Source organism: Bos javanicus, chromosome 1 (genome assembly GCF_032452875.1).
Source record: "Bos javanicus breed banteng chromosome 1, ARS-OSU_banteng_1.0, whole genome shotgun sequence".
Taxonomy (NCBI): domain Eukaryota; kingdom Metazoa; phylum Chordata; class Mammalia; order Artiodactyla; family Bovidae; genus Bos; species Bos javanicus.
The window spans coordinates 73,285,569-73,312,782 of NC_083868.1; the positions used below are offsets into that span (position 1 = coordinate 73,285,569).

General features: G+C 37.1%; 1 protein-coding gene across 4 annotated transcripts in view; it reads left to right on the top strand.

The window, feature by feature from the left end:
• Window positions 1–441: 441 nt before the first annotated feature.
• ATP13A3 (ATPase 13A3) overlaps window positions 442–27,214 on the top strand; it is a 79,008-nt gene continuing 52,235 nt past the window's right edge. For 2 of the 4 annotated variants that reach the window (XM_061412484.1, XM_061412512.1), the window contains exons 1-8: window positions 442–531; window positions 1,640–1,683; window positions 21,736–21,834; window positions 22,297–22,470; window positions 23,334–23,516; window positions 23,809–23,879; window positions 25,640–25,720; window positions 26,886–26,955. In XM_061412484.1, coding sequence (XP_061268468.1) covers window positions 21,784–21,834; window positions 22,297–22,470; window positions 23,334–23,516; window positions 23,809–23,879; window positions 25,640–25,720; window positions 26,886–26,955 — 630 coding nt within the window. In that variant the 5' untranslated portion in view covers window positions 442–531; window positions 1,640–1,683; window positions 21,736–21,783. The remainder of the gene's footprint in view (window positions 532–1,639; window positions 1,684–21,735; window positions 21,835–22,296; window positions 22,471–23,333; window positions 23,517–23,808; window positions 23,880–25,639; window positions 25,721–26,885; window positions 26,956–27,214) is intronic. The other 2 variants (XM_061412503.1, XM_061412494.1) reach the window with 2 other exon arrangements.

The window sequence follows — 27,214 nt, forward strand, 5'->3', positions numbered from 1 at the left end:
CCGCCCTCCGCGCTGGATGAGGCAAGCACGTGACCTCACATCCGGCGCGGGAGTCCCGAGCTAGCAGCGCGCGCTCTCCTGTCCGCTCGCTGGCTCTCCCCGCAGCTTGATCCGGGCGCCACCGCTGAGGGGAGGGGGGTTCGCGTCGTCGCTGGCTGCGAGAGGCAGTTTCGGAGTGCAGAACGCCCCCCTCCCCTGCCTATCTCCCCCTGTCGCCCGCCCTTGTTCTCGCCCTGTTGCGGCTGCACGCAGCCGCCGCGGGCGCAGAGGAGGAGAGTGCGGACGCCCCAGCGCCCGGCTCGGCCCGGGCCCCGCCGCGGCGCCTCCCTCCCCTCACCCGGAGCCGCAGCGCGCGGCGGCGGCGGCTCCTCGAGCTCGAGCGACCCGCGGCCGCCGGCGCCGGCCGAGGGCGATGGGGCTGGGCTGAGGTGAAGCGGCGGCGGCTACAGCGGCGAACCCGGCCCCGGCCCCACACGGCTCTTTGGCAGCTCCGGACGGGAGGCCGCCCGGGAGACGGCGCCGGGGCGCCAGGTGAGTGGCTCCAGCTTCCCCGTCACGGCGGAGGGCAGGGTGAACGGGGCGTGGAGCGGGTGGTGGTGGTGATGTGGGAGGTTGGAAGAGGTCAGTGGTATTGTTGGGGGTGGCGGGCACCAGGTCGGCCTCCTCGGGCCGGAATTGGGCATCATTTTTCGGGGAAGGTGTGTGTAGGGTGAGGAGGGGAGCGCTAAGACTGTTGATTGTCTGGGACAGGTGCGGCGAGAAGAAGGGCTTCACGTTGTGGGTGTGAAGGCCTGGATAGGAAACGCCGCTAGTTGGGGAGGCAAGTGTGTTGGGATTTGAGAGTGAGATGGTGAGGTGGTCCAGCGCTTTTAGAAAGTCATGGAGATGGTGAGATCGAAGGTAGCAGTATTGGCAGGGAGCTTGATGGGTTTGCTTGGGTGCTTACTGAGGAATCACGGAGTAATAGCCTTGCCAGTCACCGCATTAAGCCGAGTGAGGCCCAGAGGGGAAAAGTGACTTAACTTGCCAAAGGCCTCTCACTTCGACTCTAGAAACACCTAGGGCCCTTTCCTCCAGTAGTTACGTGACCGCTCTCTTTATAGCTTTTCCTTCTCCCCACGTCTTCCGAAAAGTTAGGTTCTGATGGATGTGTGACCTGGTTTTTTTCTTTTCCTTTTGCGGGCGTGGGGAACCGAGGGAATCTGATTTTGTTGTTGTTTGGTCATCAAGTCGTGTCCGATTCTTTGCGACCCCATGGACTGTGGCACTCCAGGCCTCCGTGTCCCTCACCGTCTCGGAGTTTGCCCAAATTCATGTCCATTGAACGGGTGATGCCATCCAACCATCTCATCCTCTGTCGCCCTCTTCTTCTGCCTTCTATCCCAGCGTCAGGATCTTTCCCAGTGAGTCGGCTCTTCGCATCAGGTGACCAAACTATTGGAGCTTCTTCAGCATCGGTCCTTCCAATGAGTATTCAGGGTTGATTTCTTTTAGGATTGACTGGTTTGATCTCCTTGCTGTCCAAGGGACTTTCAAGAGTCTTCTCCAGCACCACCAGTGATTGGGGATTGACAAAAATTCAGAGCTTCTGAATTTGGAAAGCTTTTGTAACAGGTGTTTATCATTCCTTTTCCCATAGATCTGAAAGAAACATCCTTGGATCTTGGTGTCTGGACATAGGAGGTATGAATCACTCACATAATTAACTACTTTTAATCATCAGTGTTTTAGAGCTATATTTAGTGGTTATATTAGTGCAAAATGAATGGGTATGGGGTTGTAAACCTAGAAACACAAACCTAGGTTTCCTGCACATGATTCCAAACTAAATGAGTAGAACATTTGTGTATGTAATGGCTATTTTGGATCTCTGAGTCAGGAAGTTAGAATTTTTTTAAATCTTTGAGAAATGCAGGAACATTTAAGATTATTGCAAAATGAACACTTTTCTGAAGACTGCTGCTAATCTGATTTGATTGTCTTTTGAAGGGTGATTACCTAGTTAAAAATGCTCTGCCTTTGCTTAAAATTCAGCACACGTATTAATTTTGTTTCACTGGAATATATGTGGTATTCTTAGGATTGTTGCTTTGCAGAATAGGCTATAGTTGCCAAAATAAAAGTTTGTGAGCATCCCATTATGGTTTAGCAACCCCTTTTAAAGGCAGTTGCTTGAAATAGTGGGCCTATTATTAATCACTGTCATGCAAGTTTACTTTTGCTAGTGTCCTTGTTTTTGCATTACCCACCATTAGATCAGGTGAGGGTGAGACAGCTAAGTGAGATTTTTGAACATTAGAACAACAAAGCCTGTTTTTGATCAGAGAATTGAGTAGGAAAAATGTTGATCCTGGTTACTTTAAATCCTAAGTAGTGCAGTTATAATAAAAATATTAAGTAGCAATTTCTTTTGAAAATAAAGTTGACAGTCGTTGCTTTGACTCCGTGTTCAAATTATGTAGTAAGAGGGCTGAGTTCTTTGTCCAGGAAGCTTTATTTGGGGTAGCTCTGGTTATTAAAATTATCATACTGTTCCTTTGCTTAACTTCCCTGTTCTTCTTTTTCTTTCTTGTTTTATTAACAAAGGAGAATACTAGTACTTACATCACAGTTTTGAGGACCTGCTGAGAGCATATGTAAAGGAAAGAGCACTCTTCCTGGCACGTAGTAAATAGTTTTTTTGCCCCTTCCATTCTATATACTGACTCTGGCTGTGCTTGTTTAGTATGGTGGTTTTGTAACCACTGTAAATATAAAGTTTCAAGATGTGAATATACTTTATTGCTAAAGTTGATGGCAGTCCTAGGAAATGGGCAGTGATGAGTGATATGGGGCATCCTGTGGAATTCTGTCTTTCTTTTGTAACTTTTCCCACTGGTCTAGGTGATGGTGGAAATGGGAACTTCATGCCTGTAAATGACAATGAGGGTTGTAATTTCTAAAATCTTAGGAGACAGAAATACAATTTCGTAATGATATTGATTACTTGGTTCATTTAAAGCTGGTTTCTGTTCACTGGTATACGGAGTAATCTAAGCGGATGACCTTGTGAATGGATCTTAAATTGAATAGGAGTTAGCAGCTTATCACTTACTGAAAACAACATTCTTAAAACAACTGTCAGTGGTACGCTAAAGGAACACAGTCTGATGTCTGAGATCTACTTGGTACATATTCAGGTTTGTTCCAGTGATGGAATGTGTTCTGAATGTGCTAGATAGCTCATCTGGTTCAATCTGGATCTAAGAGTTAGCTGATGAGATTTAGTCTTTGGTTTTGGAACATAGTTTTTCTGTGTGAAATGAAGACCACTGGTTTGTTGGAGAGAGTAAATCTGTAGTTATCAAACTGTATTCTAATTGACCCATTTAACTAGTCCAGGTAATGTGCAAGGAAATGATAGGTAGCGTCTTTTTGTGTGTGTGTGTGATAGTGTCTTTAATCTTCATTTGTTGAGAGTAGAGGAATAAGAGAGGATCAGAATTGGGCCACGTATTTTAACATTCAGGTTAAAAAATAAAAGGTTCTAAGCTTTTTAATCTGGAGAAAAGTCAGTATCATTTATAAGGTAGAATATGTTGAATTAATGGTGAAGTAAAAGTCGTTGAGTCATGTCCGACTCTTTGCAACCCCATGGACTATACAGTCCATGGAATTCTCTAGGCCAGAATACTGCAGTGGGTAGCCTTTCCCTTCTCCAGGGGGTCTTCCCAACCCAGGGATCGAACCCAGGTCTCCCACATTGCAGGCAGATTCTTTACCAGCTGAGCCACAAGGGAAGCCACAGGGAAATTAATGGTAACTAGTAATTATAAAATTGAGATAAAAACATTTGTATTAGTAAGATTAAACATAGAGATAATATGAAATGTCATGAATAAATGCTAATTGGAAGAAACGATCACTATTACAATGGTGAGTTGAAATTACTTTTTGATCTTCAGTAAGAAAGGAAAAAAGTGGAATGAAGGAAAAGGAGAGTTGGCCAGGTGTCAAATGTCTGAGAGTGAGCAAAGTTAAGGATGAGGAATGCTGAAGAGTTTCCATAGACCAGCTCTCCAGAGAGAACTTTCCTAACACCAGACCTCATGATACTTAAACCCAAAGGCTTGTATTGGGGCCTTTGCTAGGTGAGATGGTAAGTCATTAACTCAAATAACAAACTTAGAGACTGTCCAAATTTAAAAAGGACTTAATGTACCATAAGGTGTCTCCCCAAGGGAAGAGTTCTTGCAGATTTATGAGAATGGAGCTGCCCAGAGGCATGTGTCTTTGAAGTTACAGGTGAAAATGCATCTTTCACCCCTTCTGTCACCAAAGGCCACTAAAACTAGGATGAGCTGAGAATGCAGGAAGGAGTAGTACTCTGTTTGAAGTCTCTTTTTTGCATGTGACCTGAAATGCGTGAAGTAAGTTGTAATCAATCTCTTAATCAAAATTTTTGTCTAGTTAACCCTTTCACTTACTTGCTATGGATCTTGCTTTTAAATAATCTGTTGAGGGAATTGCCTGGCAGTCCAGTGGTTAGGACTCTGCTTCCACTGCCAGGGGCCTGGGTTCAGTCCCTGGTTGGGGGACTAAGATCCCACAAGCCACGCCCTCCATAACCCCCCACCTCCCTGGGAAAAAAAAAGCCATTGACAGTCAGATATTAGTTAGGTTAGAAATAAAATTTCCAGGAACAGTGAGTTAGAGTAGAATTTCCTGAGTACATGATGTGAAACTTGCTGATGTCTATATAATCTTTCTCAAAATTTTTAAATAAAAATATTTCTGACTGTTGTTGATAGCGAAGTGAAGAACTGTTCTACCTTAGCACACTTGATTAATTGACTCATACTTAGTTTTTCTTATTTTTTTCACAAAAGATTTATGAGTTGGACATTGAAATAAGGAGGTATGAGATTGGAAAATAATAATGTTGAACAGTCAAAGGTTATTTAGATTAGTCCCTTCTTTTTATAGAAAAGGAAACTGATGTCTGGAGAGGTAAGTGACCGCATGTTGGTAAAGGAGAAGCTTTCTGTTGGTTGGGTATTCTTTTCACCCTGTCTTTAGTTTGAACTGTGTAGTAATGGTACACCTCAAAGCTTGGTGGATGTTTGTGGGTTTGTTTTTTTTCTCCGTTGAGAACCAGCTTTAAAGTATTGCTTTTGATCATTTGACAGACTTCTATTACATTTTTAGTTTATTTTAAAGTAAGTCATGGAACAGCTCTCACATGTGTTTAGTGTGGCTTCTTTACAGCATCCTATTGCTCTCTTTTTCCCACTTGTAAAGTGGGGTGAAAAATAGTAGCTTACTCTGCTATATAAAAGACAAGTGTTTTGGATCCTAATTCTTTCTGATCTGAAGTCCTGAGTAAAGTGAAATCCAGTTTTATGTAGGGGCTTTGGGCTTAAATTCTCATTTAAGGTAAAATCCTGTGTAGTCAAAATTACCCGTGAAAAAGTGGTTTAGGAAGGCACCAGTTTGAAAACTGGTTAACCAACGTACTGTTTTTCAGTTCTCAAAAGCTAGTGTTTTCCCCAGCTGTTAGTACAGGTGACTTTTTTTCTGGAGTCATAATCTCCACGGGGACTGGACTTTGGATCGACGGAGGAACAGCAGAGTCAGTCTCCATTGCCTGCGCACTCTGGTACGAGGATGTGAGGGCAAGCATCCTACCACCGTTATTTAGAGTGTTTTTCTTTTTTCTTGCAGCACAAATAATTGGATTGATGTAATTAAATCCACGTGTGATGTGATTCTACAGTGTGAATAATAGAGAAAGAAATTAGGTGTTTAAGAAAATCTATTTCCCTAGGGTTATACTGGGTGTTTTATACCACACACTAGCAGAATTAAGGGCTAAGGAATAAAGTTGGGATTATTGGGGCACTGTTGGTACTTTTTGTAATTTTAGGTGGATATTCAGCTACTTTCAGTGTTTTTAAGAGTGAATGTCACCTTACTGGGAGCAAGATTTGCCTTATTTTGAAACAACTATAAGTTGTTAATATTTTCCATGAAGCTTAAAGTATTTGAACTTAATATCACTCTGGGGGTAGCACAGTAAGAAGACCCCATTCTTTAAAGAAATGTCATGGTCTCTAAAGATTTAACAGTCATATGCCCCAGTAGAGGGCATGGTATATTGGTTAAAATGTGATCTCAGAACCTTATACATATAAGAGATTTTGAATTCCAGCCTCATCGCTTAACTACCTCTATAGTTAAGTAGTTTTTAGTTTCTTCATTTGCTGAATGGAGATAATAAAACCTAGAGAGTTCTGAGGGTAAGAGGCCCAGTAATTGGTAAATTACTATTGTTAGTTTAATAATATTTAACATAGTCAAAACAAGCCGCCGTGTGTGTGTGTGTGTGTGTGTGTGTGTGTGTGTGTGTGTGTGTGATGAGAGAGTGTTTGGATTGTGATTGAGGATTTCTTTTTTCAACTAGAGTAGCAGGCCATAATGACATACTGTTTAATTCAGGCTTTTCATAGGAAAAATACCATGATTTTGTGTCTTTGGTAGCAACATCCTAAAAAGTGTTAATTTCATGTGTCTCTTATACATTTGATGTATATTTTTATCTTGATGTTCCTGGGTGTGTCTTCAGACTCTTCACCCCCCTATCCTCTGTATTACTGTTACCTTTTTTTTTCCTCTCCCTGGCTACATTATAAAATCTAAAAATATGTTTAATTATGTTTTCTTAATAGGACTTTATGTTCCCTTATTTAGAAATTCTGGTTAGTGAAGTATGTCTTCATCTTTTCTTTAAAAAGAGGGCTTGACATTTGTTTCACTTCTGTGGCCTTTGGATTGATTTCGTTAAAATGTGAGTCACTGGTTCTTCTTGGACCAAATATTTTTTCCTTACTATTTTTATTATATCCCCAAGCACCAGAGTTCTTACTTGACTGCTAATTATCATAATATAATTCAGTTTACTAAGTAAAATGTAAAGTACTACAGGCAGGTGGCTTAAGTAGCACTTAAGTACTTGAAAGACTAATCTAGCAAATTCTTAGTTAAAATAGATTTTTATTTTATCTATTTGTTATTTACTTATTTTTATTTATTTGTCATTTACTTATTTTTATTTATTTAATCTATTTTTATCTGAGTTCTTTTGATGTGAAAATATACTTGTTATAATCCACAGGTATTTTCTGTTCAGTTTTTAGTGAGAAGAATAGAAAAACTGCTTAATTTTGTCAGGTTCAAAAGCATCTTAATGTGTTTTTTCCCCAAATCCTTTCTCTGCATCCCATAGCGAGTGACCTTTCTGTGTGTTCTTTTAAAAGTTGTGGCAATTACCACTTACTGTAGTGCATAAGAGTTGTGATTTTATAGGCAGTAAGGAAGGAGGCTGGGTTAGGGCTTCTTAGTTGAGCCCTGAGTTTGTGTTAGCATATCTAACTATTGGATACTTTGTTAGATCCTGTCGGTGCCCAGCACAGGACCGAATGTTGGGTATACACTGATAAGTGAGTTCTGCCTTCTTAGAGGTACACAGTCTAGCAAGGGAACTCAGAACTGCTGCACTGCACCCCGTTCACATTGTATTCTTTGGGAATGTGGGCCCCTCCTCATGGCCTTGGGTCTCTTTCAGTTGAGAGAAGTTCAGAAGCTTCATTACATACAAGTTAATCCATAACTTTATCAAACAAGGTCTTTCATCATAATTTGATTCTGTGCCATCTTTTAAAGCTCCATTTCCAACCATTCCTCAGAGGCCATCCTCTGCTCCAGCTAGTTCAGGCAATGTGTATGCCCTGACGTTTTCTCAGATTTCTTACCTTAGCACTTGTGCATGTGGTAATTCCTCTACTTGGAGTCCATCCCTCTCTCGTTTCCCGTCTTTGTACGGCTTGTTTGCCTGATGAACTTCACCGCTCAGGTCATCAGGTCTTAGATCAAGGGAGAGCTAGCTCTTCTCTGCAGACTTCTCTGTCCCCTTCACGCCTCGTCCTCCCTCCCTGTGCCCCTCCCTTCTCTCAGTGCTCCCGTGATGCATACTTCACTGCAGTATGCAACCGCTTTGTGTGATATGTTTGCTTACTTGTCTAACCTAGATTTGGCTTCTTGAGGTTAGAAATGTAATCTTTGTAATCTCCAGAATGTAGCACGTACTTGGCATGTGTGGACATGACATTCCAACAAATGATTTTTTATGAAATAAGAAGTAGTGATCAACCATAATGATTCTTGCTGGAATGCTAATGTAATATTATTAGATTTATTTTGAAATATTAGAGTACTTTGGCAAAATCTTGGTGTTTTCAATTTGCCTTTCCCTAAATCAAACAATTGGTCTGGGGTTAGATTTCAAGATACTAATACTTGGCTAGGATAAAGGCCCTGTTTTAAGTTCATTGATGAACATGTTGGGAGACTCTCTGTCCATAATAATGAAAAATTGTCTCTAAAACAGAAACAAAGCTTTTCAGTCCAAAAAGAATGAGTGATCCATGGGGTTGCCACAGCGCCAGCTGCATCTACCGCTGCCAGCAGCACCCCTGCTGCTCCTGGGTGGGAGTGGGTGAAATGACGATGGGGAGACCCTTCAGGGAAACTCAGTCAGATGTACTCTCGACTCTTACATGAGCCAGCCTCTTTGCGTGCTAGAACCACAATGCCCGCTCCATACTTTATAAGAGAAAAATTTCATTTCTTAGAGATTCATCAGAGCTTCCTAGAGAAGGTAGTTGACCATGGTCTGGAAGGACTAGCAGGAGGTCTTCAGCCAGACTAGGTTAGGTAGGGGAGGGCATTTTTTGCAGAAGGAACAACTTACATAAAGGAATGGAATGAGGAATCAGTAGGGCTCTTAGAGGAACTGCAAGCTGTGTTCTGTATAGACTGGATTAAGGTTTGTAGGAGGTGAATAATAATCACTGTTGACTGGAGGAGGATGTTAACAGCTAGGCAGGCCAGGCTCCGAAGGACTTTGTCTTGGAGCCTGTCGGGCCTCTTCTGCCCATTTCCCATGGAGGGCAAACGCATAGTAGCAGTGTGCTGTAAACTTTCCAAAGACTTGCTAGTAAAAGGCTGCTGCACCTTGTTTAGTTCAGTACTTTTCTTCAATTTATATGAGCAGGCAATGCCTTTAAAATTTTGGAGGGACTTTTATCAATTGGGAAATGCTGCTGCAGACAATAGCAAGCTCTGGAAATTTTAAACAAAGAGAAATGATGCTATCTGGTTCTTCTATTGGTTTGAATGAGGGAGACTGGAGAAGGCTCTGGACCCGAGCTGAGGCATGCCTGTGCAGATAGGGGAGGTGGGTATGAGAAAAGCAGAGATGATAAGACAGAGCCCAGATGCATATAGAAGGTGTGGGATAGGTAGGAGTCTAGGGTGACTTCCAAATTCCTGGCATGGCTTTTGAGGCAAGGGCTATCTTATCTGTTAAAGGGGTAGAGGGGAGCTAGTAGTGATGGCAGCAAGTGGGAGAGCAGGTTTTTGGAAGATGAAACAAGCCTTTTTGGTGTTAGCAAAATGTGGTCAGTAGATGTTTGACTCTGTGGGTCTGGGAGAGAGCAGTGTTGACAGTACTGATTGGTGGTTGCCATGGTTGATGGGACAGTGGTATCACCCTTTGCCCCTGACAGAAGCATAGAGAATATTAATGGCTAAGAAGTGGGCAGAGGAAGTGGAGGCTCGGGAAATATTAATAATTAAGAAGTGGGCAGAGGAAGTAGAGGCTTGGTCACCTGGCTACCTGCCCCATGACCCAGGCTAGTATGATAGGAAGTAGAATTCAGCTGCATTGTGGTAGGTAAAAAGGTCATTTGTGCTCTGTCTTGGGAACTTAGTCACTGTTTTCCATATGAAAGCATGCATTTCAAGTATGTGTTGCTTTCAGATGAATTTTTGGAAAATGGATGGTGCTATCTACATGACATCCCTTAATGTGTTGGTAAGGCTTTTCTATATAAAGTCATTCCATGCTTGGCCTTCTAGGGAAAGTGCAAAATGCTAATCTTAGTTAAGTGAAGATTATTTTCCTTCAGTTTTTAAAAGACAATATTGATTGAAAACTGAAAGTAGATAATGCCAGTTAAAATATTTTGTAAACTAAAAATCCTTCTACAAATGTCAGTCAGTAGTACCCAAACACATTGATTTTTTTCTTTAATCCTGAATAGTGGGTTACAGAATGCCCACAGGAAATGAGGAAGTTTAGGTTTCTGTGATAGTTGTGCCTTGAGTAAGGCCGTTATCCTCTCCAACAGAAACTTAAAGTTCCATATTATTGAAGTATTCGTTGAATGCAGATATAAGGGCTTTATACTTGCTTTCCGTGCTGAGTCAACTTGGGTAGGTTTCAAATTGGAGAAAAAAGAGTAAAGTGGGTTTTCCCACATTCACATAATTGAAAAAAGCTGATCCAAGTGCCTGTCAGTTGTAGCTGTAAATTTGCAGGATTGGACTCTTTGTACAGAATGGTTTCCTGGTGATTTTGTGCTTCTTTGTGGTTGAGTCTTTATAATGTTTGGAAGAATGAAATGTGAGCCATACTGTAGTATAGATCATGAGTAAATTTTATATTCTTACAAGCATAATACAGTAATCCTGAAGTGAACTGCTGAGTTAATGAAGAAAAATTATTTGGAGTTTGTTGTTATAAGAAAAATGAACAAATCTGTAGTCCATGTGTGACTCTTTAACATACTGAAGATTTAGAAGTATAATTCTCTGGAAAGTTCTCCTGTTCACCCCTCTTTTTTTTTCTCTCTCTCTACTCTTCTCTGCCCCCGCCCCTTTCTAATCCTAGTCCTTCCTTTCCACCCTGCTTCTCTATTTTGATACTTTTCTGCACAAATGATCACTTTATGTTTTAATATTCAACTACAGTGTAGTCTTTTGGAATACTTTTAATCATCAACTTAAACTGAGCATTGTAGTGCAATAACGCACTTCACTCAGCTGAAATGACAATGCTATAAACACTGTCCTAGGAGCATGCATTGATGGCTGCATCACTGGGGTCAACTGTCAACTGCAACAGTGACACCTAAGCTATATCCCAGTTGTAACTATGCTAAAATGTGAAAGATGAGTCTTAGAATTAATGTGTCTAGATTTCAAAGACCACCTTTTAAATTGCTGATTGAAATGTCAAACAAGCTATTAGGGATTTGGACTAACAGCATTACAGTTTAGAAGAAATAGTTACTAATTTGCATTAAAATAGAAGAAACATTCATGTATATATTGCTTAATGAAAACCTTTACTGCACCTCTATAAAGTAACTTTTTAAAATTGAAGTATAGTTGATGTACAATATTATGTAAGTTACACGTGTAAAATAATAGTGATTCACATTTTTGAAGATTAGGCTTCATTTATAGTTATCATAAAATATTGGTTGTATTCCCTGTTTTGTACAATGTATCCTTGTAACTCACTCTATACATAATAGTTTGTACCATTTAATCCCTTAACCCTAAAAGTCTAACTTTTAGTTTGGGAATTACTAAACAATTTGATTTAGGCTCAAACAATTTGATTTATTTACATAGTTATTAGAACTCTTGATTTGTCAGTTTCTTTTGTATCAAATGCCCATGCTATACAGTTTCTTCTGTGAGTGTTTAAAATACTCTCATTTGTTTCAACTAGGTTTTTTGTTTGTAAGTACCCAGTCTCACTCCCAAAGGAAAAAAAAAAGTGCAAAACTTTTATATTCTGTTTCAGAAGTCTAACAGTGCAGAGAGGAATTTGAAGAAAGGGTTTGTGATAACATACACGTATAGGTACATGTGTGATTTCTTATTGGGATTGTTGGGTCAGAGTATGTAGGAGGTTTAAGTTTTTGTATATCGTCAGTTGATTTCCCAAAAAGCTAGTACAGATTCACTCTTAGCAGCAATGTATAAAGGTGCTTTTGTTGTTGTTGTTGGCAGTTAAGATAAGTAATTTTATCACATAACTTCATACTTTACCTTATCCTGTTCTCCAGTAGGATCATGAGCTTTAACTGTTACTGTTTTCCCTCCTCCCTGGTTCTACAACATTGTACCCTAAATTCTAGTTTCAGATGAGTGTGGTTTTGGGAGTCTGTATGAAGGGAATAATATCTGCCTTCCCCTCCCCATTATCATGTGTTTTATGTTTATTGTGATGTCTTATTTTCCATCGAGACACATGCAGCAGAAGTTCTATTATGAGAAGCTCCTACTTTGTCATATTAGTATTTGCATTGGTACTAAAAAAAGTGTATAAAATTTCTTACCTTTAATCATACTTAAATCAGTGATTGCCTTGTCAAAGTTGTGAAACCTGTCAGTCTTTCTTACCAATGTTGGAGCACCACCTAATGGTGAAAGAGTGCAACAGCTGGCTATATACACAGGCAATACTTCAGGAGGTCAAAAATTTTCATGGTTGGAATGAATGGTGATTTATTACAACCGTCTCATTTTAGTGGAGAAATTGAAACCAAGATGGGTGAAGGAACTTGCAAAATAGTTCATGTGGAGTTAGTTGACATTTAAGAACAAGTTAAAGCTGACTCTTGAGTTCTGTACTCTTCTTTCTGTGTTTTTTTTTTTTTTTTTTGTATTTTGGGATAATGTATATCTCTTACTGTTCCTAATATAGTAACGAACATGGCATATATGGTCACTTAAGGTTTATAGATGAATTAGTTTGATAAAATAATTTAAAATTTGCTGTTGCTTATGCTGTATCTCTGGTTAGTACTTTTCCTCAGTGGAGCCAAAATATGGAGGAAATAGAAAAATAAAATAATAAAAAAATAAAAAGAGCCAACTGTAGCTTTCTTGAAATATATTTGTTAAGGGAGCCTTCAAATGGCTACTTTACTGTGTCTGGGGTAAAATAACAGTGAGAGAGTGCTGTGCAGGCACAGAGTGGAATGCTTTAATAGAGACCATTGGAGGTTCCCATAGGTTCAGGCCCACAGGTGGCCGTGTGTGGTAGAATTAGAATTCTGTACATATGCTCAGTCTTTCTTCTTTCTCTCCTTATCTATTTAAAAATATTATTGCACATAGATGGTAGGAGCATTCAAAGAGTACTGAAGTCTCCTCCCTTCCCATCCTGACACACTAGCTATGTCACCAGTTTACAGATCTGTTCAGCCTTTTGTTTTAGGGGTGGGTGCCAGTTTTCTTTTGAGGCCTTTTTGGTTCTGCCAGTTTTGAATATTCACAGTTTAGGACTGGTCTTAACCACAGTGAGCCTGTCTACTAGTAAAGTTTTGAAATAAATCTAGCAATTACAGTACTTTGAAAACTCTCCTTGAGTAGGGAGTTTTAGAAAGTTGAATACATGAGGAAGATTTAAGGGGAAGTATAAAAGTGTTAAGATCAGAGTAACTTGAATAAATGAAAAAAATCTCATATTAAGTAAACAAACTTAATTAATTATGCAAACTTAGTTATGTATGTAAATGATTAATTTTAGTCATTTCCTTTTTAAATTAAAATAATGAAAATAAAGCATAGATGCCATTTGTCATTTCAAAGGTGCCTTCTCCCAGTTTGTACTGATTAAATGCTATACAGTTGACTGTAATACTCAAAGCCATTATGTTGTGTAATGATAGTCTTACCACATGGAGTTTCTCTGAATAAATGGGTTTCTTTCTTTTTTTAAATAGTGTATATAATAAAAAATTATTAAAATGTATGCACATATGCTATAGTGCAGGTTAAGTTAGAACTCTTAATGTTCTTAAATTGACCCTAAGACAGAAAATTGCATTACCTTTCCTAATTATAACTTATTTTGTTAAGCTATCACATTGTTTTGTAACTCACAAAAAATAAATTATACAAAGACTGCACTTTGCAAATGTAAATACAGTTTTGGTTTGGTGTATATTGGATACAATGGTCTTCCTTAAGCCTAAACACAGAAACAAAAGCATGTATTATAAGAGAAAGTTCAAGATGGGAAGTGATAAAATGGGTATTGAGTAGAGCTTTGTTAAAATTTAGCTGGTATCCTTGTAAAATTTCCATGTATTCACTAAATTATATTATGTCATTCTTATTGTTAGGAGCTGACTTGAGTGTTAAGTTTTACCCTTTTCACAATTTTGTTACTGCAGTTGGGAGATTGAGATTTTTTTGTTCTTTTTACACAAATATTTGTATAGATATTAAAATTAAGGTTGTACAGTGAGTCAAGATTTCATGTTTGTTAGGGCACATTTTATTTCAGTTGACTACTGCACATTTTATTTCAGTAGAACTGTTCTTGAATTGCAGAAGGTCATCTTAATTGCTGAGGATGCTACACATTTGACAATGAAATAATACTCAGAATGCTGGCTGTGCTGTTTAGTTTTTAGGATTTTTATGATACCTTTTGCTTTGTGGTCTTGAAAGATGTATTTATCAAATCTTTATTTAACATGAGTAGGTATGTTTAATTCTCCGGAAAAAGAATCTAGAACTACAGAATAAAGTAGGATGATTCATTTTGTTTTTCAACAATACAAGGTAGCCCAAAAGTTTAGTGCAGTTTTAATTTTTAAGACTTCAAAAGTACATGTTTACAAACTTATGAAGCGTATCATTTGAGAACTTTTTAACTCTTAATTTTGTGAACATTAAATAGTATGTTTTTATTTCTTTTAACTCCAGTCTCCCTGAAGTTGGCAAATACCAACTGAAGTAAAAAATTAAAAATATTTATTCAGAATATAGTTTGCTTGAGGTTTTACTTGAGTGGCAGATCATTAATGAAATCACCTTGTAAAATTATCTACTTTGGAATTTTAGGCAGGTACATGTCCTCAAAGAAAACCCGCCACACATACTGTTATAATATTGTTACATACATATCCTCTAGGCACATACATATCCTCAAAGAAAATCCTCCACACATACTCTTATAATATTGTTACAGCTTGTGTGAAACTCAGGTTTGAAGCAAAGATACCTTAAGTTTTGGGATTTCTGTTCTTGTTGAGGCCAACTCATCCTGTTTTAGGAAATGAGATCTGACTCTTATTCTAGATTTAATACTATACAGTAGTAGAAAAAAGTTAACTTTCACAAAAATTAGATTTAGTGAGTTTTATTCCTGATAGCTTCATCTTGTCCTGTGCTGCTGTTCTTACTCAACACAAAAAAATCAGGTTCATTGTAAATGCAAGGAAGGGTTTGGTTAAGCACAATAGCCTATAAGCTGCTTGCTGTTTAGATAACATCAAGGCTCGTCATGCACTGTGGAATTGGGACTTCAATACACTAGCTAGATGCGAGTTATTCAAATATTAGGAGCTCTTCAGTGGCGGTCAGATGGCAGAAGGTATATCTTTTGAAAATCCACTTAAAATTGGTGCATTAAAAAAATTCTGAATTTTAGTGTCTTAGTCATTTTGAAAACAGTTCAAAAAGAACTCAAACAAGTACGTGGCAGAAAATTCTCATTTGAATGAATTTTTATGTGTAGTTTTATTTTGTTTTTGTTAAGAGCTGGCTTTTGAAAGTTCTGCTAATATCACAGTTGGAAGGAATGATGATATAGTGCTATTGGTAAGAAAAATTTCTTTGTTTTTTATGATCTAGAAATTGACTTGATTAAAAAACACATGCACTCAAACCACCAGAAGTTATACTTCTGTAAGTCAGTGGATTTTAGAAGTTTGATATCAAAGCTTTAAATATTTAATTAGATAATTAGTAGAATAGTGTTTAACATGTATTTTCACCTTTATAAGTAATATATTTTGAAATGCTCATGTAGATTTTTATCTTCATAGATATGTCATAGAAATGATAAGGGATTTCTATTTATGTACATGTTTTTAAAATTTAAATATATATTTTCAGCATGTTTATGTTCAAATGTAAGCTGTTGCAGTTGTCTCACTGGGTTTTACTAAAAGTTTATGTGAAAAGTGAAATCTTGGTAATTTCCTTTGAAGTATAGTATGTCTAAAGAGACTAGTAATTGGTGACTTTTAGAGAAACTTTTAATTTGAATTACTTAAATTATTTTTACTATTTCAACTTTGGTAAAACTTGGTAAGACATAAGAATTTTGCCTTAAAAAGTAAGTTAAATTTCAGAAAAATAACACTTGTAAAATGAGTAATGAGGTAATATGGTCAAGAATTATGTTTAAATAAATGGGAATTCAGATTGTTCTAAGCAGTGCATCATGTAATAGCTCATTTAAGTATTTTTGCTGTGGTCATATGAGATGAAAATGTAGTTATCTTGGACTAATGTGTATTCTCTCAGATATTTTAAATAGTTATGAGTATATGAAATTAATGAAAACATTGATTTTTAATGGTAATTCTTTTTCTAAAATTATAAAAGCATGCTTATTTATCTACAAATATATTCTGTGTTGAAAAATTAGAACTTATGTAAGTGAGGAAGTGCATCTATATTTGTAGGCAATGGATAAAAGACGAGAGTGAAGAAGGATTAGATTCAAAACCCAGGAATAAGAGTTTATGGATAATACCTGATACATAATACATTGAGTCAGTAGATTTGGGACTCAGAGGCAGAGTCCTCAGGATCTTATCCCTTCATGCCAGGAATGACTGTTCTCTGAAAATTTTCTTCTGTTTTCACCTCAGATGGGTGGCTTTTTTAAAAAAATTATTTTATTCAAGTATGGTTGATTTACAGTGTTGTGTTAATTTCTGCTGTATAGCAAAGTGATTCAGTTATTCACACACACACATATACATTCTTTTTCACATTCTTTTCCATTATGGTTTATCACAAGATATTGAATATGGTTCCCTGTGTTATACAGTAGGTCTTTGTTGTTTATCCATTGTATATATAATAGTTTGTATCTTCTAATCCCAAACTCTCAATCCATCTTTTATACATATTAAAAAGTAGGAAGAATAGAATAGTATCATTATTAAAGAGTAGAATAATTAGTATAATGAACTCTAATGGACCATCACTGAGCTTTTAAGTGAGCTTTAGTAGTTACCAACTCATGGCCATTCCCTGGTCCATAATAATTTAAAAGAAAAAAATTTCTTTTGGAAGTAAGTTCAGACCTGCAAAAAAGTTGGTATGTTTGTATAAAGTTGCTTGTTGGTTCCTTGATTCTCCTTCTGATGTCTGCATAATCTAAAGCAGTGTCTCCTGCCATAGTGCTAATATTGATAATTGTACCCCCCACCCCCACGTGCAATCAGAAATGATACTTTTATTGATGTCAAAGAACCAGCTTTTTTTCTTTAATTTCATTTATTTCTTCTCTAAATTTTAGTCTTTCTCTTAATTGCTTACACTGGGTATTCCTTGCCGTTCTTTTCCTGCTTTCTTAAGAACCTTATGAGAGAGTGCTTTCCTTTCTCAGTGTTCTCTGTGCTGTTGTTGTATATAATTACCCACATAGTTACCATGTCTGGTTTTTTCAGTCCTTTGTAGAGATCTGTATTACCATCAGTTATCTTTTTTACCCCCTGTGTCTGAGGACTTCCTTTAACTTTATAGTGTAGGTTTGCTGTTGGTGAATTTTTACCAGCTTTTATATCTGAGAAAGACTTAGTTCAATTTTGATTTTGGAAGATATTTTTTTGCTGGGTATAGAATTCTCATCATAGTTTCTTTTTCTTAACACTTGAAAGATCTTGCTCTATCTTTTTACCTGCATTGTTTTTAGCAAAAAATTTAATGTCATTTTAAATTTATTTTCATTACAATTTTGAGCAGTTTGATGGTGATATACCTTGATGTAATTTCTTAATGTTTTTGCTTAGTGTTGGTTGAACTTCTTGGATCTCTGGGTTTATAGCTTTTCATATAATCTGGAAATTTTGGGGCCATTATAGAATTATTTATTTTTTGTTCCTTTCTACCTTATGTGTATATCAGAGTACTTGAGGTTGTTTCACAGCTTACTGATGCTGTTATGCTAGCTTTTTCCCCCCTCCTTAGTCTATTTTTTCCTCTCACTTTTTAATTTTCAATATTTCTGTTACTTTGTCTTCAAGTTCATTGATTTTTTTCCCCAGTAATATCTAATTTGCTGTTAATTCCATCTAGTATATTTTTCATCTCAGATATTATACTTTTTATTTTGTGTTCAGTTTGGTTATTTTTTATATCTTTCATGTGTCTGCTTCACATGATTAGTCTTTCCTCTTGTTTTTTGAACATGTGGACTACAGTTACAGCAGTTGTTTTAATGGCCTTGTCTACCAATTCTGTTACCTCTGTCAGTTCTAGGTCCTCTTTTGTCCATTGATTTTTCTCATTATGGGATGTCTCTTTTTGGTTCTTTGTAAGACTGTTAAGTTTCAATTGGATAGCAGACATGGTAACTAGATAGTTTGCATTCCTGTAAATCTCCTTGGACTGTGTCCTGTGAAGCATTTACTTGGAAACAATTTTATTCTTTCAAGTCCTAGAAGTTTTGTTTGGCAGGACCAGAGTAGCTTTTAGTTTGGGGCTAATTTGAACCTACTACTGAAGCAAGGTGAAAGTCGCTCAGTCACGACTTTTTGAGAAAAGTCAGACTCTCAGTCTGACTCTTTGTGATCCCATGGAATTCTCCAGGTGAGAAAACTGGAGTGGGTAGCCTTTCTGTTCTCCAGGGGATCTTCCCAGCCAGGTCTCCCGCGTTGCAGGCGGATTCTTTACCAACTGAGCTACCAGGGAAACCCACTGAAGCAAAATCCTCTGGGTCCTCCTGATTCCACGCAACTAATGAGGTTTTCCATTGTGGTTGGTGGGAACAGGTACTCTCCCCCATGTGAACCTGATGCATTCTTCCCTTAAAACCTTTTGAATGGCTTTCTCCTGGTCTTGGTAGTTTTCTCACATAGAAATGCTGATCAGTATTCAATTGAAGACTTGAGAAGAGTCCCCATTTCATTCTCTGTACACACCTCTTCTCTGGTAATCTGCCTTGCAAACCCAGTCACTTTGGCACTTCCTTAGACTCACAGCTTCATCTCTTCAACTCGGTTGATTGCTGGGCTCCCCCTAGGTTCCCTGTCCTACCTTTTTTTTGTGTGGCATCCTGTAATTACTCAGTTTGTAAACTGGGACAATTATAGAGCTCACCTAGATACTTCCCATTTTTATATCAGTTTCTTCCATTGAGTGAAACAGTTGTCAACAGTTGAAAGAAATGGTGACACAGTTGAAAGTGACAGCGTTTTTTTCTTGGCTCAAAAATTACTGCAGACAGTGACTGCAGCCATGAAATAAAAGACGTTTGCTCCTTGGAAGAAAAGCTATGACAAACCTAGACAGTGTATTAAAAAGCAGAGACATTACTTTGCTGACAAAGGTCCATCTAGTCAAAGCTATGGTTTTTCCAGTAGTCATGTATGGATGTGACAGTTGGACCATGAAGAAAGCTGAACTCCGAAGAATTGATGCTTTTGAACTGTGGTGTTGGAGAAGACTCTTGAGAGTCCCTTGGACTGCAAGGAGATCCAACCAGTCAATCCTAAAGGAAATCAACCCTGAGTATTCATTGGAAGGACTGATGCTGAAACTGAAGCTCCAGTACTTTGGCCACCTGATGAAAAGAGCTGACTCATTTGAAAAGACCCTGATGCTGGGAAAGATTGAAGGCGGGAGGAGAAGGAAACGACAGAGGATGAGATGGTTGGATGGTATCACTGATTCGATGGACATGAGTTTGAGCAAGGTCCAGGAGATGGTGAAGGACAGGGAAGTCTGGCGTGCTGCAGTTCATGGGTTCGCAGAGACTTGGACATGACTGAATGCCTAAACAACAAGTTTGGTTGACGTCCAGTTCCTTGAAAACTATATAGTTTTAGATATTTTATTAATTTTGTTATTTTATTGGGTTGGCAAAAAAGTTCATTTGGGTTTTCCATAATATCTTAGGGAAAAACCCAAATGAACTTTCTGGCCAACCCAGTAGTTAGGATGGCTAGTCTGGTCTGTCTTTACATCTTGGTTGGAAGCAGAACTCTCTTCCATTTAAGTATTTGAATAAGTTCTTCCCCTCAAGAAGCATATTTTAGGTGGTGATGGGAAATGGGCGTCAGAATTATATGTTTTGGTTGTTAAAAATGACTCTGGGAAATCCTGAGTGATGATCCTGAGATTCAGGCCAGGATTTAAGGAAGGAGCACAGATTAAAGGGTAAGAACCCCAGATTGGATTCTTTAGTGGGGACAGTGTCAGAGCAGAGAGTTCCTTTGCCTTATGCTTTGAAGGTAGGCATGTGTACATTTGAAACCTTGCAGGATTGGACTAAACCTTACAGGCTCAGGCAGCAACAGCTGACCTTTTCTGCACGGAAAGAGGTTGGATTTGCTCATTCTGCATGTAATCTATGGCATCAGGTGTATAGCCCTTGAGAACAACTGCTACCTCAGGTCATATTGATTTGATGGGACAAGCTTACATTGGTGGGATGACTCTAATATTGTACTTTTTTAGGGCTGCAACACACCCTAGTGTGAGAAGAAATTGTCACTAAGTTACCTAAAAGGTTTTGGATGATAATGTGACTTGCTTTCCTCTGAAAAACAGGATAACTCTGAGGCTTCTTTTCTAAGATGGCACCAAGTCCAATGTATATTGTGTGTGTGTATGTGTGTGTGTTTGTCATCAAATTCTTGCATTTTATTTCTGTGGAAAGTCCTGACTCTACTTAACCTCTGGCCCTGTCTTCAGGTAGGGAAAGGTACCTAGGTACAAGGTACAAGGTAGAGAAACTTTGAGTGCCCATTCAGGACACATCAGTGTTTTTTATTGGTCATTTTCTTGATGACATAAATCAGGAGATTTCAGTAGTCTGATGTGGGGGATTAAGTTGAAATTCTGCAGTTGGTTTACTTTGCTATTAATTCATATCAGATAAACATTATATAGCTAAATTCTTTATTAGGTCACTCAGGAAGTATTTCTTGAGTACCAGCCATGTGTCAGGATTGTGCTGTCCACCAGGTAGATGAGTGGAGGCATGGCATCTGGAATGAGGGAGGTAACATTTGCACTGTGTTCTGCAGAGGTCAGCCATGTCTAAAGCAGTGGCTCTCAAACTCATCCACCTCAGGGCTCAGACCTTTTTACATTCTTGAAAATTATTGTGAACTCTAAGAAGATTTTGTTTATATGGATTATATCTGTTATTGCCATATAGATCTTTAAGAATATTAACTTACTGAAGCAGTAATATATAAGTACATTTTCCCAAATAAATATATATATTTTCCAGAATCCAAAAAAAAAAAGCAAGAAAACCTGCATTGTTTTACATTTTGCAGCTCTCTTTAATGTTTGAATTTAATCTTTTTTTAGTACAGGAGATTTTTTTTGTCAATGAGCTCAATAAAGTTTCTCCTAGAAATGAGCATCATGGGTAGTCAGGAACAATAAGATTACTCAGTGGACTTGGAATCAGGGTGGTCTCCAGTAGGGGTCCACGTGCATTAGAGATTGACCATTGGCCAGGGATTGCCATACATGTGATAGGTGCTCAGTAGATGAGTATGGAGAGTGAAAAAGGAAAATACTGTAATTTCTCTTAGAATTTAAATGACTTAGCAGCAGGGCTAGTGCTAGTATAAATTAATTAGTGAAATATATCAAGTTTTATGATAGTAGTAAGTCATTCAGTTTCAAGAATTGGCACACCATTGAAAATGTTACGAGAATCAGTTAGCACTTTAGTGATTACTTAAATATCAGTTAAACTTTTATCCAAACAAGAAGTCTGATAGTATGCAGTTACTATAAGATACTATAATCTACTAAGATGTTTGTTCCTCTTTCCCTCAGTTATCTTCAATTGTTCTGAAGCACACGACCTTTCCAACCACTGTAGATATGGACAAAGAAGAAAGAAAGATTATCAACCAGGGTCAGGAAGATGAAATGGTAACCAGCTTTTACAATTTACTTGTGAAGTGTGAGTTTATTTTTCTAGGGAAGTAGAAAAGTACATTTAAAAAAACACTAAAATAAAATACAATAAAACAGCAGCTTAGTCAGTGTGATTTTTTTCCCCTTCTGGCTGTGTTTTTGAATTGGGATTATGTAATACCTCTGGTATTAGTATGTTCTTGTATGGTTCTAGTGTGCTTCGTATTTCACTTGTGAACTGTTAAAACTCAGAGGAAAATGTTTTTTCATTTGATATAACTTAAGAAGTTATGTTAGCTAATGCTTATATATAGTCCTAAATGCAAAATTTCTAATTTTTCCTTTATAAGAAAGTTTAAAATCAGCTTAGTAAAACTCAACTCTTTCTTGGTGGTGTATGTAGGGGAAAGATAGGGTTGTTATGTTGGAACTCTCATAACATTTGATATGTGATTATTAATCACTGTGTCCATGCAGGAGATTTACGGCTATAATTTGTGTCGCTGGAAGCTTGCCATCATTTCTCTTGGAGTGGTGTGTACCGGCGGCTTTCTTCTCCTGCTCCTCTATTGGATGCCCGAGTGGCGGGTGAAGGTGACCTGTGTGAGAGCTGCAATCAAAGACTGTGAAGTGGTGCTGCTGAGGACTACTGTAAGTCCACAGGATTACTTGTAGTGAATTATTTGTGGGGTAAAATGATGTGTTTATGTGTATTCTGTTCAAAATAAAATATGATGAGAACATCATTGCTAGGATACAATGAGAAATACTAATCCTGGTATTTCTAAAGCATTTGTGTTCCAAGTGACTAATATCCCAGTGATTTGAGTTTAAAGGAATCTTGAAAGTAAAAAAAAAAAGTGAAAGTGTTAGTCACTCAGTCGTGTCTGACCCCTCGTGAACCCATGAACTATAGCCCACTAGGCTGTCCTCTGTCCATGGACTTCTTCAGGCAAGAATACTGGGTGGGTAGCCATTCCCTTTTCCAGGAGATCTTCCCGACCCAGGAATGGAACCCAGCTCTCCAGCATTGCAGGTGGATTCTTTACTGTCTGAGCCACTCAAATCTACCCTTTTTTATAGCTCTTGATGCACTGAGAGATTAGATAGATGGCTGGTCTGTCAAGGTTACCCGAAAGGGCTGTATCCCAGATCTCTTCTACTGTGCAGTGCTGCTGCTCCCCAGGTTTTGTTTTGTAATCCTACTTGGAAGCATTTTATAAGAGGCTTTAATACCCAGTCTCAGTATGTAGGTGGATTAAATCAAGAAATTATGCATAATCTTTTATGAGATCCTCTATCAGTAAAGAATGACGTATATAAAATGCTAAGCGATCAAGAACACTTTATGTTTGAATTTGTGCATCTTCATGAAATGGTTTAATATTTAGTGAGTAGAAAGTGACGCTTTCTCATTTAGAGATTAGTGTTAATAATATATCGTGTAAAGAATGGAAACTGTATATATGATTATATATAATTGACTCTTTACCCTTATTCCTTTCTCTTTGAAGGATGAATTCAGAACGTGGTTTTGTGCAAAAGTTCGCTTCCTTTCTCTAGAAACTCCCCCATTTTCAAGTTCAAAATCTCTGGTTAATAAAGTTTCAAATGGCCATGCAGTTCACTTAACTGAAAATCTGGCTGAAGAGAATAGGCTTGAGATGAATAAATACTCACAGCCTCAGTCACAACAGGTATTGTGATCTTATTCTCAATGTTTCTTTAAAAACTGGAATTGTTACATTTTATGCTACTGTAGATAGTCTATAATTTTGTACTTATTTTTAAGATAAAACTATATGCATATAAAATACCCGTTTATCACTATATGTAAACATTTTAAATATTTACTAGAAGAAATGGATTATGTTACATGTGATTGCTTTAATTTTAATAGTTGTTATATGCTAAATTTGTGTTAGTAAACTTAATTATTAACAAGTGATGATAATGCTTTTTGATGTAACCTTTTTATATGTTCTACAGGTTCGCTATTTCACCCACCATAGTATGAAATACTTCTGGAATGATACCCTTCACAATTTTGATTTCTTAAAGTAAGTATTCTTCTTTTGTTTGGATTGTATGAGTGTCTTGATTATGTTTTAGATAGAAAATAATTCATTTTAGTGTTATATAAGATGGAAGATTTCCCTTCACTTAATTTTAATAACTCCCTGGTGGTGTTTGAATACTCAGTAATAACTCAGTAACCAGTTTAGAATAAACCCCATCTGCAAGTTGTATCCTAGCAAAATTGACACAAAAGTTAAAAGCACCATGCTCCCAAAATCCAGTCTGAGTCCTTTTCTTTTTGAGGATTCATCTCAGAGTAAATTTTGAGTATACCTTTTAGCCTGCCAGAGTATCTGAATTATCACCTCTCAATTTGCTGATGGTTTCATCCATTTGTATTCAGTACTTGAGGGATGGAGTAATAGACAAACATTAAATTTAACTTTCATATGTGGATAAAGATGGGACATGGTCAAATGTGTTAAGCCTTGGGTAGGACAAATTGGAATAATTCTTAAAATTTCATTTTTATGGAGACTTCAAGTTACATCAGGACTGAATTTACTAGGATTTTATTTATTTATTTTTGGTTGCACCACACAACTTGTGGGGTCTCACTTCCCTCACCAAGGATTGAACCTGGGCCACTGCAGTGAAAGCCCAAAACGAACCACTAGGAAACCAGGGAATTCCTTTAGGGTTTTATTTTTATTGCTGTTAAAGTGATTATAGTAAATACCCATTAAGTGTTCTTGCTTGAGAGTGGCAAAGGAATTCTTAATATTAGCAGTAAAAAGAGAATCACCTTATGAACATTTAAAATATTCATGCTTGGACTTTTTCCCTTAGACATTTCCTAAAGAATTAGATAATTCCTAAAGAATATTGCTAGTATTCCTGAAGAATTGGAATATTATGGAATGGAGCAGGGGAGTTCCACCTGCCTAGTTGTAAAGACCATTCCTAGTTAAGAACCATTGCTTATTTTTTAGAGAATACTCCCAGTGAACTGTCATTTTGTGCTTAAAAAATTTTTGACTTGGAGTGCCCTGGGGGAAAATAGCAAACATGTTTGCTGTGTAGCCTTTGCCAACCATAGCAACTTGTAGGATTTAAACTTATTCCAATGATAGCAGTTAATTAGGGAGCTTAGTTTTTTCTTTTGGAAAAAGTAGAAAAAGATTGGAGTTAAATGATGTGTTAGATTCTCTATAGAGTTTTTGGGAATAGTATCTCAGTTAAAATAAGCCTTGAGAGGAAAGCAGGTATGTTAGTCGAATCCCAGTTTTAATCATTACAGATTTTAGACATTGTCTGTGACTTAGACGGATTCTGCACTTCTCCTTAATGAGAGAAGAATTCAGATTGATGCTTTTTGTAGAAAGAAAAATAACTGAGTAGGACTTACTAGTGTGAAGCTTCAACATTTAAGAAGGGAAACTTGATAAAAAGTAAAGTTTGAAACACTTGAGTTAGTCATACTTTACCTTTAATAAAAAAGGTTATTAACTGTTACAGCTTTGGCACAGACTTAAAGGATAATAATATTGTTATATAATCTTATCCCGTGATAGATACATTGTGTAGCTTAGAAGTTGCCACATTTGAGATTTAGGCCTTTTATTACTGTTTATCTTAGGAAGTAGAAATTTAAAAATTGTCATCCATTGTCTCAGTTTTTGTTAGGGGTTTCTATTTGTAAGGAAATCACACTTTAAAATCAGAAATATAGAAAAATGAGGCATTAAGAAATTTGGATATTTTAAACTTTGTTTAAAGTAAAAACTTTGGATTTATTTAGGGGACTGGATGAAGGTGTTTCTTGTACGTCAATTTATGAAAAGCATAGTGCAGGACTGACAAAGGGGATGCATGCCTACAGGTAATCTTTATCCAACTAAAGTTAGCTCTATTATCAAAATTCCGAAATAAAGTAGTATATATAGTTTACCCTTTTACCATATAGTTGTAATGTTAACAATTATTTAAATATTATAACATAGTAGTTGACAGCTTATTGATATTTTATTTGGGTGAGACTCTTCAGTTTAAGAATTATAAAAGTGTTGAAGCCGATTTTGAAGTGAATATCCCTGAAAATATACTGTATTTCATCATTTCCAAGGTGCACACTTTCCTACATTTTAACATCTCTAAAAGGAGGGTGTGTCATACAGTGGGTGAAGTGTCACTCTTTACTTGACAGCATTTTAATCTTTCTTGATAGTACATAAAATCATGGAATGTCTTACAATTGATAGCATCTTTGATTTACTGAAATATTGGGAATTGTAAGCATGAGCTCAGATGTACTAAAATGAAAATTTGTAAATTGGGAGACAATATCTTTTTTATAGTGTTATTCTTTGCTAAGGTATAAAAGTATACCAGTGTATTATGTATTGTAAAGATAATGCCGTTTTCAAATTAAATTAGGAATTTTTTTGTACTTCTGTAGCATGTTCTTTTAAAGGGTTGCAATATAAATTCATTCAGACTTCTGCTTCATAAAACACGAGAATTAATTTATCATCTAGAAAGTACTATTATAAGGAATTTAAGTGGAAGGTTTTAAGCAACTTTTCTTAAGCATTAAAAAAAAGGCTCCAAATGTATGCTGTTTTGAAATAAACATTTTTAGTGCAGTATTCTTATTAGAAAAATAGTATAGGACACCTCAAATTACTTATGTGGTCTCGTGAAAAAATTAATTGCAGTTCAGAATTGTTGAGCTGTATTGTGTTTATGGGTGGAAAAGAAGATCTTTTGCTGATATGGTTTATTGTAGATTAGTGGGAGAGGTACTTGTCACAAAAAGGATAAAATAATAACAGTGTAGTTATCCAATATTGACTATGTTGATTTAAATACTGTAGATAGAGAATTTAAATTGTAGAAGACAACTGTTTAGAAAAACGAATGTTTAAGTTCCAGAATTTAGGAGCAGTTGGTGTTTTGAGCCTTATCTAATGCAGTGCCTTTGGTAAATTGTACTGTTATAATACAATATAATGTAATATTATTGTTATTATATTTTCCTGTTATAGAAAATTGCTTTATGGAGTAAATGAAATTGCTGTGAAAGTGCCTTCAGTTTTTAAGCTCCTGGTTAAGGAGGTAAGACAACTGTACCTGTCTTAACATTTGTGATCAATAGGTTTGTCAGTTGAAAAGAGTCAGGATTTAAGTAATAAGAAGATATTCTTGTTTTTTCGTTTCCTAACTTCTCTTTGCTTATTTTTTTACTTGGAAGGTCAGAAAGATCTTTCTCCAGTAGATCAGTCATTTGGGGGCATGATTACTTTTTTATTTTGTCTGATTTGTTTGCTTTTCTTGTCGGTAGATTTTTTTCTTATTCTCAGGAGGTTGTGCATCT